This window comes from Tetrao urogallus (assembly GCF_951394365.1).
Source record: "Tetrao urogallus genome assembly, chromosome: 6".
NCBI classification, from domain to species: domain Eukaryota; kingdom Metazoa; phylum Chordata; class Aves; order Galliformes; family Phasianidae; genus Tetrao; species Tetrao urogallus.
In genome coordinates this window covers 40,903,089-40,921,714 of record NC_136819.1, presented here as the reverse complement: position 1 = coordinate 40,921,714, position 18,626 = coordinate 40,903,089, and the positions used below count along the sequence as shown (strand labels likewise).

The 18,626-nt window shown below is 34.1% G+C and overlaps 1 protein-coding gene across 1 annotated transcript in view; it reads left to right on the top strand.

Moving 5' to 3' along the window:
• Positions 1-18,319, top strand: part of CEP128 (centrosomal protein 128) — a gene marked incomplete at its 5' end in the record, with an annotated part of 93,216 nt that extends 74,897 nt beyond the window's left edge. The window contains 4 exons of the mRNA XM_079537358.1: positions 7,303-7,380; positions 9,316-9,429; positions 12,487-12,610; positions 18,148-18,319. Coding sequence (XP_079393484.1) covers positions 7,303-7,380; positions 9,316-9,429; positions 12,487-12,610; positions 18,148-18,254 — 423 coding nt within the window. The 3' untranslated portion in view covers positions 18,255-18,319. The remainder of the gene's footprint in view (positions 1-7,302; positions 7,381-9,315; positions 9,430-12,486; positions 12,611-18,147) is intronic.
• Positions 18,320-18,626: the final 307 nt, after the last annotated feature.

Below are 18,626 nucleotides of genomic sequence, written 5' to 3'. Positions count from 1 at the left end.
TCATCAGCGAGCCAGTGTGTCACTTCCTTTCACTGGGGGTACAGAATTTTCCCAAGGGTCTCCAGTTCCTTCTGCTCACTCCCACCAATAACTTTGGCTGCTCATAGCCAGGTGCATCTTTTCTCCTAATGCTCTCCTTACCTTCTTCCTTGCCGCTGTCTGCTCCTCCGATGTGGCTATTCCACTTACTACTTAGCTATTCTCTTCTCCCTGCTCTTCAATATTTTACTTATTCTTTTCTTTTTCTTTTTTTTTGCTAAAATCGCCACCTTTAATTTTTTCTTCACTAGCATTTTGTATCTTTTTTTCTGTTAAAGAACATTGTTAAAATATGATTTTTTTTTTTGCATTGCTCTCCCATTTATACTTATTTGTCATCTTTTGCCTAGTTTTTGAATTTAGAGTAGGAATCAAAAATAATGGAATTCACATCTTTCTAACTTACATATTCCAATTAGTCTGCACAAATTCCACAGACTAAAGATGTATGCGTATATTTCTAACATTCTTATCACTCTTCCCTCAGAAACTGACATAATTATTTTTAAAATGACTGTTTAGTAAAACTGTTTTTCACTATTTTGAAAAAAATGAGTTACTAAAATAATTTAAGGCATAACATTGGAAAGAATATTCTTGTGTTGAGACTGAATAGAAAAATTGCATATAAGCATGATCAGAATATCTTAATGTATATTTTTAAACAAATGTTTAAAATATTGATGTACGTATTTATTGCTAAAGTTCCTTAAAGAAAGAAACACTGCAAAATGTGGAGAATTCTGTAAACTTTATTAAACTGCTCTGTTCTTGGAAGTCAGGATGAGTTGTTTCATATTTATTGACCCTCTCCTGTTTCATATTTATTTATAAATAGTTATTGCGTGTGGTTTGCAACTTGATCTAATAACTTTATGTTCTGCCATGGTGATATTAATAATATAATACTTCACAGAATCATGAAACAGTTGAAGTTGGAAGGGGTCTCCGGAGGTCACTGAGCAAGGCCCCATTGCTCAGGGGGCTTTTGAAAATCTCCCAGGAGGAAGCTCTACAACTCTTTTCTCTTGCCAGTGCTCAGCCGCCCATACAGTACAGAATTGCTTCTTGATGGTCAGACAATTTCTCGTGTTCCAGTTTGTACCCATTACCTCTTGTCCTGTAACCGGGCACTACTGAAAAGAGCCTCACTCCATCTTCTTTACACCCTTCCTGTAGATATTTGTACACATTGATGATATCCCTCCTGAGCTTTCCCTTTCCTGGGGTGAACAGTCCCAACTCTCTCAGCCTTTCTTCATAGGAAAGATGCTTCAGTCCAGTCCCTTAAACAATGTTATTTGCTCTTTGCTGGATTCTTTATGGTATGTCCATGTCTCTTATGTAGAACACTAGATGTGTCTCATCAGTGCTGAGTGTAGGGGATGGATCATGTCATCTATTTAAGAGATGCGTGGACATGACACTAAGGGACAATGTTTAACGATGGAACTCAGTAGGTCAGATTGACAGTGGACTTGATGAGCTTGAAGGTCTTCTCCAACCTAAATTTTCTGCTCCTACTCTTATCCCTCTTCATTTTTTCCTGTTCTTTTATTCCTATTCCTATTCTGACTAACCTACTGGCAACACTCTTCCTAACATAGCCCTTAAATTCTCTGGACAGAGAGTTTCTTTTGGTATTGTGAAGTTACTGTAACGTTTTCTACATATGGAAAATACTGAATAGTTTTGCCATATTTTGATAAAACAAAATAAGCTTGATTTTCTGCCTCTTGAGCTATATTTTTTTTAATTTCCTGTAATGATTCCTGGGTGTCTTTTGATAAAATCTTAGTAAATGATAAGGAATTGATTCTCAAAAACATTTTCTGTTTACCCCTGGTAGCAATCAGAATGCTGGTTGATGATTCACATAGATCTGGCTTGCCAAAAGGTTTTACTCACTACCTCCTCCACATTTCCAGCTGCTAGTATGCATCAAACAACTGAAAATTCATGAAATACTTTCCTAATACTTTTCCATGTAAACAATTCTTGTAGTTACCGTAGGGATGATGAGTGATCATGAATGTGAAAAGTAATGGTTCATGTTCCTGTGAATGGGAAAGGAAGCATCCATGAAGCTCTCTTAATTAAAATGTTGCCCACCCTCTGCAAAAACATCTGGAGTCTGAATTGAAAGTTCAGTTAGTTTGACATTTGCAATGCTTTCTTAACAAAGATATGCTGGTTTTGATTAGTATAAGTGCAGTTTTTGCTTAAAAAATCTTAGGACTTTGAACCTCAATGAAACAATGTGGTTTAATGAAAACCAATTGAACATGCATGTTGTATAACTGGGTTTTATGTTTATCTTTGTAAAGGTAAATTTATTTCTTAATGTGCTGAAATCACCAAAACAACGGAATAGTTAAGAAGCAATAAAATGATACAAAATATATATTTTCCTCTGTATGGAAGATGTTCTAGATCACAGAATGACCCAGTTAGAGTGAAATTTTCCTGGCATATAGAGGTCAACAATGAACCTAGGAACTCTTAAAGAAAACCACACTTGCGTTAAAAGATCATAAGATGTATGATCAGTATACTGCTGGAGATGGAAGCTGACATTACACAGTTTTGTAGATTAACAAGGAAATAAAAAAATATCTTTAAACATGCTGGAAACATCCTACTCTTGTTATTTAGGTATTCAATTTGCAAAGTTGATTTAAGAATAAGATATTATAGGTCACCTTCAACATTCCTCATAGGTCATCTTCAACTTTCATCTGAATTGCATGTAATTCCCTGATGAAATACATTACAGTCAGTTAAAATTACAGTTGCAGTTAATCTTTTTATGGATATTCTTTGGGGACTGGCTAAATGTTACTGAAGTCAGATCTAATATTCAAAAATATGTGTTATTCAAATAGACATTTATTTTTACCTCAAAAAAAGAAACCGACACTTAACGTGAAAGTCAGTGAAGTTTGGTTTCTGGTTTGTGCTTGTGTTTTCAATATATTGACTATAAAGCTAAACTTTACGAGAACTATGCACAAATCTGCTTTGATTTATTTGAGTTTAGCATTGCGGCTTTGAGACTAAAAATAATACGTGTATCTGATCTTGATTTAGATCTGTCTCTTGAGACAGCGTGTGACATTTGCATCAGTATAGGAGGAGGATTAGCTGTTCACATGCAGTTTAAATATAAAAGTGTTTGTATGGTGTCATGGAAAATGAGTAATTTGTTTTATTCTTCTTTAAGAATATAAAATGCCCCCTTTCAAAGCAAATAGCCTTTATTTTAAAAACACAAAGATAAATAACACGCACTCTATGGAGGAGTCTGCTGTTAAATAAAATATCATAAATACAGCTTCACTCAATACAATTGGTTTTCCTCTTATCAGTACAATCAGTTCACTGTATCAGTACCTTCTGTTCCCCTTTAAATAATGAGCAGACAGATGCATTTGCTTGCTTTAGGATTGTTTGTATGTATTAGGGCATATAGCTTTCCAGTTTCTTGGAAAAAAGTTAACAATGCTTAATTGCCTTCTGTGTCAGGTGCATTCAATATCCTTTTTTACATTTTATCTTGTGTGGCTAAATCCATCTCTTAATAGAATGGAGTGTAGTCATTAATGATACAAGTGTGGCATTTAATCCATGCTGAAGAGATTGCTGTGTGTTTCACTAAATTGCTGGACAAATTTCTGTCGGTCAGCTAAAAGCTGTTTCGTTACCTCTCCCTCTCATTGTTCAAGATATTGTTGCCACCTTCTTCATCCAAATTCCCCTAAGAAATATTGATTTTTCTTTTTCCATTTTGGTTTGTTCATTGCCACAGTTCTATTCATTAGTTTTATGAAAAAGGAATACATTTTTCCTCTGAATACGCTTATGTATGTTATTCTGATCATAGAATCAGAATTGCTTAGGTTGGAAAAGACCCTCAAGATCATCAAGTATTTTAGAATGTAAACGCAGGCAAAGTACAACAATGACCAAAATGTAATGCTTAGGGAATCACGTATGTACAGGAGCAGCATATATTTTATTTTCAGTCATTTGGTCAGATTGCAGCCATTCAAAGGTCAGTGAGGCTTCTTAGTCATGAACGGACACATATTCTTTCAAAATTGATATAAACATTTCTATCATTATGTGATTTGTGATTTTAAGCAAATTGGTCATTTCTCCCTTCAAGTACCTGCCTTCTTTGCTGAAGAATCCTGCTTTATTGAATGTTTCTATTTATTCACTCCTTGCATGGAAAAAACATTCAATAATTTTGGTCATTCTTGTTGCTCTTCTCTAAGCTTTCTCCATTTCTGTTTCTCTTCTGACACAAATTCCCACTGCTGTACTCAGTAGGTAAGGTGTTGCAAACACACTGTGAATTAATAATTAGCTTTTTTATTTCTTATTTTTCTTTTTAATTATGATCAATGTTGATTTATCTTTTCTGATAGTTATTAAGCACTGAATTAGCAAATTATTTTGTATCATTTTCCTTATGATCTGGATCATGATCAGTAGTGGTTAGCTCAAAGCCAATTATTTTATAGGAATCCAAAAAAACTATCAGAAATTCAAGCTGCATTTATTGTCCCTTATGCACTGTTGATAAGACCCTGAAACTAAGCACTGAGTATGCCCATAGTACAGAGGTTGATCTTCTGCTTTCCAGATGAGAATTAATAAAGTAACAGTAGTTTCACATTTCTAATGGGAGCAAGCTGAGGCACAACTAAATTTTTTCACAAGTAGTACGTGAAATAGAGGGGATGTATTTAGGAGGTACCTAAAAAGAACAAATGATGAGCATCCTCCTTCACTTAGTGGCAGTGTTGACATTGGGTCTTGGCACAGAAATTTTGAGAAGGAGCTGAATGTTGAATGGCTTAAGGGATGGACTTACACTTATGGTCTGAGTTCCTTTCATATGAGTAGATCACAGGTTAAAAAAAAAATATTCTGGTTGGAAGAGGAATATTCTATAAATTGAAAGCGTTTAATTGGATCCTGAGGCACCACTACATTCGTTGTGTCCTGTCTCCCCTACAGTTTTATTTCAACTTTGTATCACATACCTAATGTTTGTTTTCCTACAGTTCACAAGTAAAATCGTTCAGCAAAATTATTTATGGTTTAATTTGGTGCTGGACAAGGAAAAGATACAGAGTTCTATTATGGTTTTGTTGTTGTTTCCCTGTGAGGAAAAAGTGTGTTTCTGAAGGACTAAGGGAATTGCTTTTTGGAATCAAAAATTTCACAGACTGTCAGATCTGTGTGATACCGGGAATAACTGCTGAATGCTGTGAATCAGTATTTTAATTTACTTATAATTAAGATTATATTTACAAGAGCAGGTAGAGATTTTTATTGCTTAAAGTCTGTTGTATCTCCTGTATTTCCCAGCCTTAAAATTGCACATGCAGGCCAGTACCAGGGGAAGAAGCAGCATACATTACAGTTCATCATAAGTTAATGGAGTTGAAAACCAGCGCTTTGATGAACATAAGTAAATGAATCATGAAATATGAATTATTACTTCCTTTCTGTTGTAGAAGTTATACTTACAAGAGGAAAACATCAGAGTGATAGATACCTCTAGGCAATTTTACTTTGAAGTGGAGAGGTATAATAACATTTGAGAAAAAGACAGGTATTTTACAACTTTAAAAACAATTATGTGCTATAATCTGTGAAAACACATCAATGTTATATTTAGTCCTCCTGCACCATTTTAACACTCATTGTTAATACATACGTGAAAGTTCTGTAATTCCTTTCTAGTAAAGAACCAGGTATGTTCCAGGTATGAACCAGGAAACACAATATTATTCTCCTTAAGATCTCTCTAGATTAGGTTTGTAAGCTGGGAAAAAAAAAAAAAAAAAAAGAAAAAAAAGAAAAAAAAAGGAAAATAAAACCCTACATGATTGCAAATTGTCACATATTAAAATACAGAATTTCTTATGAAAATTAAAAAAATATGTATGATTTTGATCTAAGCACAGCTAGCCAAATGGAAAATCTACTAATCAACTCATGTGAGAAAGAAGGGTGTACTATTTTCTTGTTACAAGTAATAACCCTTATTAGTTCTGACTTTAAAATTTTGTGAATTTGGATTGCCCTGTTTTCTTCACTAGAGACTGGCACAAGTATGCACTTTCCTGTCCCTACAGGATTTTTTCATCATTTGTCAAAATCAGATGTCAGCTTTGCAAATAAAGACTTACACTGGGTTTTCTCAGTGCTGCCCATGTCAGGAAATGGTTTACTTATCTTCCAGGCATGTCTTCATATATTCATTCTTACATAATTCCTGTACAGTTTTTAAAAAACTAAGATGTTAAATTATTGCTTTAGTATAAAGGCAAAAGTCATTATGTTTTAGGTTCATACCTAGATAATTTCTACCTTACTTTCCCTCTCTTTGTATTTTCTTGTTCTGACCAAATGTCTAAGGCTTCTTTGTTTTACTCTGTTTCACTTCTGACAATTCTTCCTGTGGTTCTTGAAATCTTAAAAATCCTTTCTGGTCAATGCTTTTTTTCCCATTTGTTTTTTTACTCTTTATATTGTTCTTGAAGAAACTATTTGTCCAGCCCGCGCAAAGTTTGTTCTTCTTAGCTGTGATAACTAATTTTTTTGACTCTAGTGTATTCTTATTCTGTTATATGTTATGTGAAGAATAAAATCTAATCTGAAACAAGAGACAGATTCTAGACTTCATCTTCTTGATAAGCCTTTGTTTTTTCTCCTACTGAGTCTTCCATTCCTTGTTCAGGATTTAACAATGGGGTGAGAGCCCTTTTTTAGTGTGCAGCGGAAGGATAAAAAATATTTCCTGGAACGTGAGAAGCCCCATTAGTCTCATAAATAAAAAGAACTCAGATTTCTGTAGAACTGATTTAGCCAGGTGATTATTTAATAGAAATAAATCCTAATATCTTTTTCCAGTATCACTTTTGGTCTAATTAAACTAAATAATCAGTAAAACAGATAAATCAACAGTCTAATATAGTTTATATTAAGACTGTGTATTGGCTTCAGGTTCATTTTTGTGAGACATTGCAGAGAGAAGATGAAAAGAGATTGATTATTCATTCTTATGTGTACAAGCCAGCATGTAATTAAGCTAACAAGTACTACACTTTTCATGTACTATATTATAGTAATTTGAAAAATTGCTTATAAATTATAGTAGCAATGGCATGTTTAGTTGAGTGTTGATTATTTATTTATTTATCTATTTATTTCTAATGTTTTCTCTTGTGTTCTCTTCTTTAGAGTACTCGAGTAGCTTTAGACCATCTGGAGTCTGTTCCTGAGAAACTGAGCCTCTTAGAAGATTTCAAAGATATTGGAGTGAGAAGGACTTCACTTGACTCTTTTAGTAGTTCTAAATTATTTCAATTAACTAACGTTAACCCCATATGTATAGATAAATCAGTTAACAAGATATATGAAATTACATATGACAAAAACATACAGTAAGCCATTTTTTTTTGCCTCAGCTTTACTGAGGCCATGAATTTAGTAGTAGGTAGTAATACAGATGAGGTGTTCCATAATGCAAGCAAACGTTTAGTACTATGTGTAGGTTGCTCAGAACGTAATGCTAATTATTTCCATGGAAACTGCAGCAGATACAAAGAGCACAACACTGTTTGACAGAGCAAATTCTCAGCTACAAAGCAGTATTTTTCAATGTAGTCACCACCAATAGATGTGTGTTTTTGCCAGCAATAAATAGGAGCCTGCACGCAGTGCTCGTCAGGGGAAATGACCCACTATTTCACAGCTGACATGATGGGCTGTTGCTGAAAAATATTGTCTATGCAATATTTCATGTTTCACCTACCCAAGCATATGGAAGTCAGAATATGCCAAATCCAGAGTGTACAGTGGGCATGGTAGGACTGCCCAGACAAGACTGGCAACGTGCTGTATGGTCTTCAAACTGATACAGAGCCTGCTCTTTTCATGTTGCAAGAAAAAGGTTGTCACCTTCTCTGTCCTGACTCTGGAAATTTGAGCTTCATAGAGCAGCAGACAGTTGATGGTTTGTCTGAATTCCAGGAAATCCAGAAGGATCACCCCTTTCTTATTGCAAAAGACAGTGCACATCAGTTTACACCCTTACGGCTGCATCTTGAATGTTTTCTTCAATGGGAAATTCACATGTTGCCCCTCCATGGACTGCTTTTTTGTCTCCAGCTAATAATGGTGACACAGTATCTCATCACTGGTAATGACATGATGCAGAAAACTGTCACCTTTAGCTTCATGTCAATTAAATAGGTTGTGACAAACTTGCATACAGTGCTCTTTCTGTTTCTCTGTGAGCATTTGTGCAACCCACTTGGCACAAACTTTGTGATATTCCTACAATACTGCTATCATTTCCAGAACACTGAAGACAATATTCAGCTCCACACACAGTTCTCTGGTCAAATAAGCTAAGTTCTGCTAAGATACTGATTGATGTGCTCTTTATTTCATGGTTTGGCAGCTGTGCATAGCTGTTTGGAATGAGGTTTGTCTTTGACTTTATTGTTGCCACTGCTGACAGCAGTTGCCACATCACCCACTGCCTCAGCTATGCTCACACCCACTGTTTGAACTCTAGACTTTCAGGAAGCATCCACAAATGTGAAAAGATGTAGGTTTTTTTCCGCATGAGGAAATTCCATGACATCCCTTTGCTTCATCCGCACTTCCAAGTCATATGCCATTCTATCAGACTGCCCCTCTGCTGCCACCTGTTGCACAGCAACAACATGTAACGGAATATTGGTGGGAAGGTTCTATCTCTGTTGCCATGCCACCAACATCCACCTCTGACACTGTGGGCAAACATAATAAAATAAAAAATCATTACTTCCAGAGCAAATGTCGGAATAGGTCAAAACGTAATTAGCAACTCAGAATATATGTAGAGAGTGTCACATTATAATAGTCATTAGAAGAGTTGTTACATTGTAACATTTTTCTAAAAAACCGTAATTAATTTTTATACATTGCAAAATTCCTTTGTTAAAAGCTATGAAATTTTGGAAAGAGTTATCAGACAATCAATCACCAATGAAGGATTACTTTTTAATATTTAATATTAGTCATTTGTACATAAAAAACATCATACTTTCATATGGCCCTTGTATTTCAGTCTCTGAAAGTTAGTGATTCTCTCACCTGAGCTTCATGGAAAATCCTGGATACCCATATATGCAGTAGCCAACCAATTTTTGCTAACTGATTTTCAAATTACAATATCATTTATATATTTCAATGCTTTTCTAGGAGTCCCATTGCAGGAGGGAGATGATTGAGGAGAGGTATACAAAGTATAAAGAAATAGTGACTTCTCTGCAGCAGCAGCTGGAAGGCTCAAAACAAAGAGCCCAACAATTCAAGGTAAGTGTGTGTACTACACTTTGGTTTTGTGGTTGCTTTTAGTCAGCAACGCAAGGTTATTTAGCGTATATTAACTTATGATGCAAACACGGACTAAAAATGTATGTGAATGTTGCTGTTTCTTTCCTGGAATGGCAGTTTTGTGTAACTGCTATAGTAGTTGTAAAATTTGGTGACATTTTGTTGTCTTTGTTATAAACTGAAATATTCCAAAAAATCTTAAAAATTCCATGGAAAAGCAAATCTGTACTTTACTATTCTCAAGTCTTAGGTTGTACCACTGCTTTGCCAAATTATGTTTGCAGTTTTTTGATTGGTTTATTTGCTTTTCCCTTGTCCTTTTAGGTTTAAGAGAGCTATTGAATTTTTTTTTTTTAATTGATTTGTAGACTGCAAATAGTGTTGGTTTTTTTTTAGTACTTCATCTCTGTATTCTTTACAATCATGTCTGTTTCATACATATACAAAATTGAGGCAAACAGAGAAGTGATTTGCTAAAGGTAATGTTGAAATTCAAGTAATGTAAAAAAGTAAGAAATAACGTTGTTGTTCAAGTAGTGCTGAAATAAAAGCTCAGAATTGAGAACTGAGAATTTTCTGCTATTGCAATCAGGATTCATTGACAGTGTCAGGTGTGTCTCTTGGCAGTTGAGGTCCCAATGTAGGATCATGCCCCATGTTACAAAAAAACTTCAGGCTGTTTGTGTCGCCACTTCCTCCACAGCAGTCTTCTTCTAAAATATGAGCCTACCTAACAGTAGGTTTTTTAACAAGAGGAAAAGATAAAATAGAGTATTTTAGCTAAACAAGTCGCTGCTGTAAGACAACACTGTGAAACTACCTGAGCCATGTTCTTCTGTATGAAAAGAACAGGGCACATTCACTTTCACGCTATTGCTACTAGTAGTCTGCAGTTTCTGGAATTTCTCTTGCCTTTACAAGAGTTAATAATTCAGTGGCCATTGAAATCTGGAAAATACTGAAAATCTGAGTGGAATGCAATCAACTTAGAACAGAATATAGTATTGACCTAAACTGACTGAGCTTACTGATGTGATGTGTTCAAAATCTGTGAAAGGCTGATTCCAAAATGATGTTTCCTCTATCTTTAGACAAGAAGGAGCATTTAATGACTTCCTTTTAGTCAGTTCTAATTGTTTTTTTGCATGACGTACAGTACTCTTTGCTGTCACAGCTGTTACAAATAGAACAGAATGTTCAAAAACAAGTAACAGACGGGTGCTAATCTGATTGCAGTGGTCAGGCTGGCTTAGTCTAAAAAATCCGTTTTTAATGCTTGCCTTTCTTACCCTCCCTTGGAACTGACTCAAATGCATTGTTGTTTCATTTTTAAAAAGTGTTTACTGTTAGTTAGTAGGGAGTCTCTAAAATTGATTGGTGAAGGATTGTAGTCTGGAGGACATCAAAGTTCATTGTGATGGTTTTGATTCATGCTCTGCACAGTGTTATGTTTCTCCTGTGTGAAGCTGACAGACATTTGGTAGATAATATTGCTTGAAGACACTGGCTGTGAAATACCTGTTGCTTAGAATGTCAGCAAAATCATAATTTGCGTTCCTATAGGTTAAAGTGTAACGTTTCAGCTAATAAAGGACGTCAGACGTTGAGGGTGATTTTTCAACTAACGAGCTAATTGTTAGTAGCTAAAGAAATTAGGGAAAAAGGAGGTAAATATAACCAGTAATAATAAAATAAGGAGTAAAGAATACCAACTAATGCAAAATCAAAAGAAAAAGCTAGAAGAAACCTAAAGATTGTTATTTTGAACAGGTTAAAATATGCTAGGACAGTTTCCCTGCTAAAAACAACTGACCACTTAGTTAAATGCATGTAAGTATTAAAAAAATCATGTGAGAAAGATACAGTGTGTAAATGCAAATTTCTGTAAAGAAAAAGCACATTGTGGAGTACATGCCTTGTTTGTTTTTTTTTTAAAGCTCTCCTATAACAAAGCATTTCTGGAAGCAGAATGGAAAGACTGAATTTTTATTTTCTTTTAAAGTTGTTGTGCTGTGTACATTTTGTGTACTAAGTCTCTCATCAGCACATAGGGTAGCACAGTAGTAATTCCTATTAGTCTTAATAGGAGTAAATATCTCTTCACTGATGGGACAAAAGCTTATTGTATCTCTAAATTAACATTGAAATTTATTTCCTGTTCGGTTTTCAAATCTTAGCATCAGTATTAACAGTAATTTGAAATCTGTTGTAACAAAATTCCCTTAGGGTGTTTATCATAAGAATTCAGAAGCAAAACTGTATGTTTTATATACTGATGCATTTGTGCATTATTATCTTGTCTCATTTCAAGAAACTGAGTAATTAAGATACCAAAGCAAGCTTTTAATCTTATATTAGAAGCTATTGATTACAACTGTGGACTACCTGTTGCATTGTTAATAAGGATTCAAATAGGCTTTTAAAAAATACGTTCTTTTCATAGCTTGCAAACCAAATGACTTTTCTCACTGAAAAGCTATGTTGTACAAGTCTAGCCATAAATATTAACATTGGACTTCAAACTTTATTAAATGATTAAAAGAAAACAAAAGTGAAAAAAGCATCTTCAGGTACTTTGATATGAAAAATCAGTGAAGTTGGAGTTTCCTCAGAGGCATGGAAAATGGATTTAAATTTTATTATTACTAAATTGTTGAACTTTAGTAAATTGATGTAGACCATTCATTGGTGGAAACTTCATTATTTGTTGATGCCTGTCTTGCCAATATGCTTTGCCTTGCACTGTGGATGTGAGGTAGATAGAGAAAAGAACATTATTGCGACTGATGATAGTAACAACAACAGTGCTCCCAGTGGTTTTCTCAGCTGAAGATTTTCAAAGATTTTGCAGTGATAAAACCTATTGTCTGCCTACAGAATTCATAAGCAAATATCTATTATAACACGTATTTCAGAATTCAAATCAGTATTCTCCAGAATGTGTGAAATCACAGCATAGATATGTATAACAGCATGTATTTTGTAAAATTTTACAGCTTTATGATATGAAATAGTATTTTGTTTAATTGGCCATAGGATGGATGCAGCAGCCATGTGGAAATGGATGCCGAAATTTCTGGTATACAAGTGGCTGCTTCTTCTTCTAGTTGGCAAACTCAAAACAACTTTTTGTCCAGCTCACTGCTCTCAGATTCTAGTTGTAAGTATTGTTTCATGGGAAAAAAAAAACAACCCACAACAGGTAATATATTTTCCTCTTTTAAAGTTGTTTTACTTGAACAAGTATTAAGAAAAAGTGCTAGAACTTTCTGAAGAGTTCTTCTATATTTCAGCATTAGGTACCAGATAGATGTCTGTTTCTATGAATAACTTTGTAACATCATAATTATACCTTTATTTTTAACTAGAAAATAAAATATGTATGTTTGTCAGCCAGACATTTTCCAAAGAATTTGGTTTTGCAATCTCTACGTGAACAATCATGCATGTGTAAGCTGTGCATCTTCTCAGAGGCTAAAGATATGTTCTAAGTCTCATGACTGTGCAGCAACTTAATAATAAGAGTTGAATTCAATAATTTTGCCTCTACTTCAAAAGTTTTTAACAATTCTTTCTAGTGCATGTGTATAACTTGTGGTCATTAGAGGTTACCTGATCTCTGATACAGACGGGAACTGCACAATAAAAGATAAGATATAATAGATCTTTATCTGGTGCAAGAATACCTTTCCATGAGTGTCAGAACTGATTTAGAAAAAAATGAGTATACATACAGAAAAGAAAACATGTATATACATATATATAAGCACACATATACCTGTATGTGTATATATACAATTCTCAGCATACCAGATATCAGCATAAGGATGTCAAAAACTTTTATTCTGAAGGATACTACCTTCCATTTCTTTTCAATATAACCAGTTTGTGCTTTGGCAACCTAGTGCATTCTGTGTAATGGAAAGTCCTATTTCAGGCTTCATTGCACTTCCAAACATCTTTGTCATGGAATGAATGCTGTAGTAAATCACTGCTCACCAACAGTAAGTCCTGAGTTGATCTGGTAAGGTTGAAGACAGTTGTTTTCTTTTCCTCTCAAATTCTGTAGCTTGTGATTAAATATCTTTTTGCAGAACTTTCTGAATAACAACAGTGGAAACAAAGCATATGGATGAAAGCCTCGATCTCATCTGTACTTCAGGAACAATTTTCCCTGATTCAAAGTTGTTCTCCCATTTTTCTTTAATACCTGTCAATGTCTTTCCAAGTTAAATACAGCTCAATTGTTAAGGGTATGTTTTAAAAAAAGGACAACCCATACCTTGCAGGCATGTTGAACAAGTTCATCTCCAAAAGATCTACCTTAGCAGCTTCCTGCTGCTTTTCTGCAATTCCACTGCAAAAACTTGTTGAAATTTGAAGATGCAGCATGAATGCTCACAAAATACTAGAAATATGTTTATATTGCTTAATCTGAATGAAACTTGATGGGATTTCAGTACTTTTAAATTTATTTTGGGCTGGATCTCAGTTTTTGCTCTTCCACTTCTGAAGAAGAATGCAGAACATACAGAGAAACTCCATTTGTTGCAACTGGCGTGCACTAAGTGAGAACATGGTGGGTGAAGGAGCATTGTTGTAAAAGTGCAGTTTAAAAGAATAGAGGTGCTGAATGAGGTGCAGTAAGCTCCATGCAACATATTTCTAACATGTTCAAATTAGTCAATTAAGGAATAGTGTTGTTAGACTTAATTTTTTATACAGCTGATCACTTAAAGGAATTAATTGAATAAGGAAAAATAATTTCCATTTCAACTAAGGCTGTTCTGTTCTACTCTGTTCTACTATATTCTATTTCAATTTTCTTCTAGCAAAGAGCATTATATTTGATAGAATTAATGCCAGTGACTTACAAATGCTAAAGATGTTCTGCCTCACACAGGAGTGGATGATGGTAGGTTATACTTTTGAAACTGAAAGAGGATTGTATTTGGATAAAACATAGATTATCTTTCTCAGGCATCTTCTTAACAAAGGAGACAGTATTATTATTATCAAGAACAGGCATGCGGCTGAGGGTTGAATGCTGTAGTGTATGCAGTCAATTATTATTTTGCTTATTTTCTTTCAAATTTTAAAAGTAATCACAATTACCCACGTTGCTTTTATAGCTTTAATGAGACTTAATGCTATATTGAGGCCTGGTAGTAGGATTAAAACTTCTTTTCTATCTTATTCTATAGGTAAGATGCTCCTAACTCTTAAAGTTGCAATACTTGCAGAGCATTCTTGGCTAAGACATAAATTGAAAAAGCCCTTGAAAGAGGCGTATTTCTAATATGTCTTCTAATAGTCTAATATTTCTACACTGGGGGAGGAAAGAGAAGAGCTCCAGTTCTGATAGGGAATATATGAGGAACCTGAATACCAATCTAGCAAGCCAGTTTTGGATATTTTTTTCTCTCCCTCAACTGGAAAAGTTTTCTGGAGATGAAAAATAAATTATGGAAGACAGTAATGATTCAGTGTTGATCATTATGAAATATTTGCAGAATCTTCAAAAGTTCTGAAAGGCTTCTTCTGAAACCATGTTTAGATGTGATTAAGGGACTGTTGTGTTTTTTCTTCTGGAAAGTGTTTTCTAAATCATAAATTAATCATATCTTCATAGTTCATATATTCCAAGTCTCACAATGGTGCTGGAAAGGTTTTAGAGCACGTGTTTTACCTTTTTCTATTAATTTTTAAGGGAAAGAAATTGGTTATGAAAATACTTGGTGTTTTATTTCCTTATTTACATTCTATTATAAATCCATTTGTCAGATCTTCTGGGAGCTAAAACCAGGCAGTAGTCTAAAGATATTTCTATCCCTGATTTTATTTGATTCTGATGGAATGAAAGTGTTTTTAATTTCTCATTTTGCTAATTCTTTTCGCACAAGTGCTTTTAGATATTTCTTATGCTTAATTAATAAGTAGGAGAGCAAGTCAGGTGCCTGTCTAAGATTTTTCATGTCATTTTAGATGTCCTAGTGTATGCTTCCACCTGTCATTGCAGGAAGGCAGAGGTTTCCCATAGGTTTCATCACATATTTTGCATCCCTTTGTGATTCCTCAGAGCACTAATGCATTTGAGTTACTCCCTGAACACTTATTAGTGATTGAATGTTTTATGCTGAACCACTTCTCCACCAGTCAAATTTTGAAGTATATTTTAAAGTTGTTCATGTAGTTTCAAGTGAAAATTTTGCAGTGATTCTAACATTTGGGAGCTTTTCTTGTAATTACTAGTAAGTGTTAAATGATAAAATCAACTACTTCACTCATCTTAGTCACATAAACTCCATGAACTTTTAATTTCAGTAATGATATTAATTAATTATAACTTGAGGCTTTGACAGTGAAGTCTAGATCGAGGTCTTTTGCTCCCAAACCTCCTGTAGCTTTTAATAAATCTACCTGTAAGTGTCATCAGCTATTTGCTATGACTAATTCATCTTATTTCAGAAATAGAAGACCTTTCTTTTCAATTCATTTTTCCAGAACAGTTTGCAAGCCTTTGTGTTACAGTGTATCCCTACTCTCTTAGACACATGAAAACTAGCAGATTATAGTCAATAGCTAGTACAAAAAAGTTACTTCCTAACACAGGCTTTGTGTGACATTAAAGAGCATCAGGGTAGAGGGCAGATGCACACTTTAATTTATCTTTGGAGGGAAACCTGGGATTTAGGTTCAAAATTGGTTGAAGAAAGGGAAAAAATATGAAAGAATAAGTAAGAAAAAACCAATCCGCATCTCTCTCTCTATGTATGTAACATAGTGTTGCCAATTCAGCATGCAGGTGAAAGGAAAAGTAATTAGCATTCTGTTTTCTTTGGTCTACATCTTTCTACCTGAAGGATTACTACAACTATAATGATTTTTCTTTAAAAAAGAAAAAAAGCTATTATAAAAATGTTGTGGAAATATAAGCTTTTATTTCTATACTCATGTTCTTAAAAAGGAAGATGTGTAACCTATAATATAATTTATACAGGGAACTTCATTAGATACAGCTTGCAGTCTGCAATATTATCAGACCAAACAGTTGGTCTGAAAACTCAGCACTGGTTGTTATCTGAAGAATAATCCTCAGAAACTGTTTTTCATGATCACTGTAATTTTCTATAATTTTATACTATGAAGGTCCCAGGAGTTGCAGATGCTTTACATTAGCTTTGAAAGTTGGATCCTGCCTTTCTCTTTGTACAGTTCATCACTTCAAGGCTTTAGCCTGGATAGTTTCCCAGCTGCCACATGTCTTTCTGGCTTTCTGTTGTTTTTGGGAATTCATTTTCCAGGGCTTCATTAGCTATGACTTTATGGAGAATAAAATAGCCACCACTTTTCCCAATCTGTAGCTAAGATCACAGTCTTCTGTGACTCTTTGGATCTAGTGATAAACAATACTCTTGTTTTGATGTGGTCTATAGTACAATTGATATCATGGTTGAATAAAAGCAATTTGTCCTAAAAGTTGATTTTTATTGCCATGACAACTAATTCCAGCAATGTATCCTGATGCCTCTCTTTATCCCTCTATATATACTTTTTCATAAGCTTTTAAGACAATTTGAATTGAGATTTATAAATAAGTAGCTTAATTAAAATTAAAAAGACATTATAATGTCATGATGCTGTAAGACAACCTTGTGTTGCTCAATGGTAAGAAGCATGGACGGTTGGAAACTGCAAAATGAAAATTCATTCAGCACAGCAATTCTATGTATGATTTTTCATTTTTTTTTCTTAATTTGAAAGGCCATACAGTAGTGTAATTCTGGACAAATGCTGAAGGTTTTATTCTCAAAAATGGTTACTCACTGTTTTACTGATGTTGCAAACACAGTGATTTTGTTTTCCATCTGGACATGAAAACATCTCACTCCTCTTAATTAAAGTATGAGGACGTGATCCCTACTAAATGATTATATATGTCTACAATTTTACTGCACTCTTCAGAAATTGCCCTTTGGTATTTGTAATAAGCAATCAAGAAGTACCACAATTCTTACATTTGTATGATAGAGGAGAGGCCATTGAAGAAAATAATATTGTATTTAACATCTACTTTGTTCCCCTTCATTTCTGCCTTTGTCAAATAATTGCCAGTTGTCTGGATATTTGGATTTTTTTTTGTCCAGCACTTTATTATAAGATGGTTTCCCAATTTATATTTTCTAGATTTTGATACAATATAATGTATTTAGCATTTTATATGTGGCCAGTTGCAAAAGAATATACATGGTATGGCATCCTGTGAATGTTCAGAGTCACTTGCTGACTTTATGCTATTGAATATGGCATTTCCTCAAGAATTTTCTGAGTGGTTTGTTTTGTCTTATATAAATGAAAGCGTTGTAAAATGAGATGGAAATGGGATGTTGTTAAAAGTTCAGAATATCAGAAAATGCAGAAGTTTATGGTTTGTTTTTTTTTTGTTTTTTGTATAAGTAAGATATGTTGTCCACATCCATATTAAACAGCTTGGGATTGTATTTCTCTGAAAAAATGAGTCTGTTTTGTCAATTTGTAGCATTACTAGTATTGAATACTTATTAATGACATATATTCTGCTCTGTAAAATATATTACTGCATCATGAAACATAGTCATGCTCTGCAAAGTACGTCTTTTTCTGAAGGTTTTTAATTGTTGTGATTTTTTTTGTTTCTATTTTTGTCTGATTTTTTAGCACATATGCAGAGAATAATCCCTTTTGATACAAATGCTACCAAGGAAGATTCTGTTAATGCTGCCATCAGTGAAATGAAGCTGCAAGCAGGAAGAGGGAAGCAGTAGGACCTTTTACAAAAACTCAGAAGACTTTTTTTGAACTGGTAATTCCATCCACTGTAGGAGGAAACATCCGTAATGATTCAATGATTGCCAAACACTTCAATGAAGAGTCCCAAAAGAGACTCTGATCAGCTCCTGTAACCTGTACACCAAAGGTTTTCTGAGACTGTGATATTCTTTTGCATTTTGCTCTGCAGTTCTAAACTAAATTTATTGTATCCCTGAAATATTATGAATTTAATGAACTGTGACATTAATCTTTGATATTTACCCATGTACAGGACTTGTGCTGACGTGTTATTTAAAAAGATTTAATAATATTATTAACAATCAGAACTATTCATAAAAAATGTTTGTCCTAATATTTATTGAGTT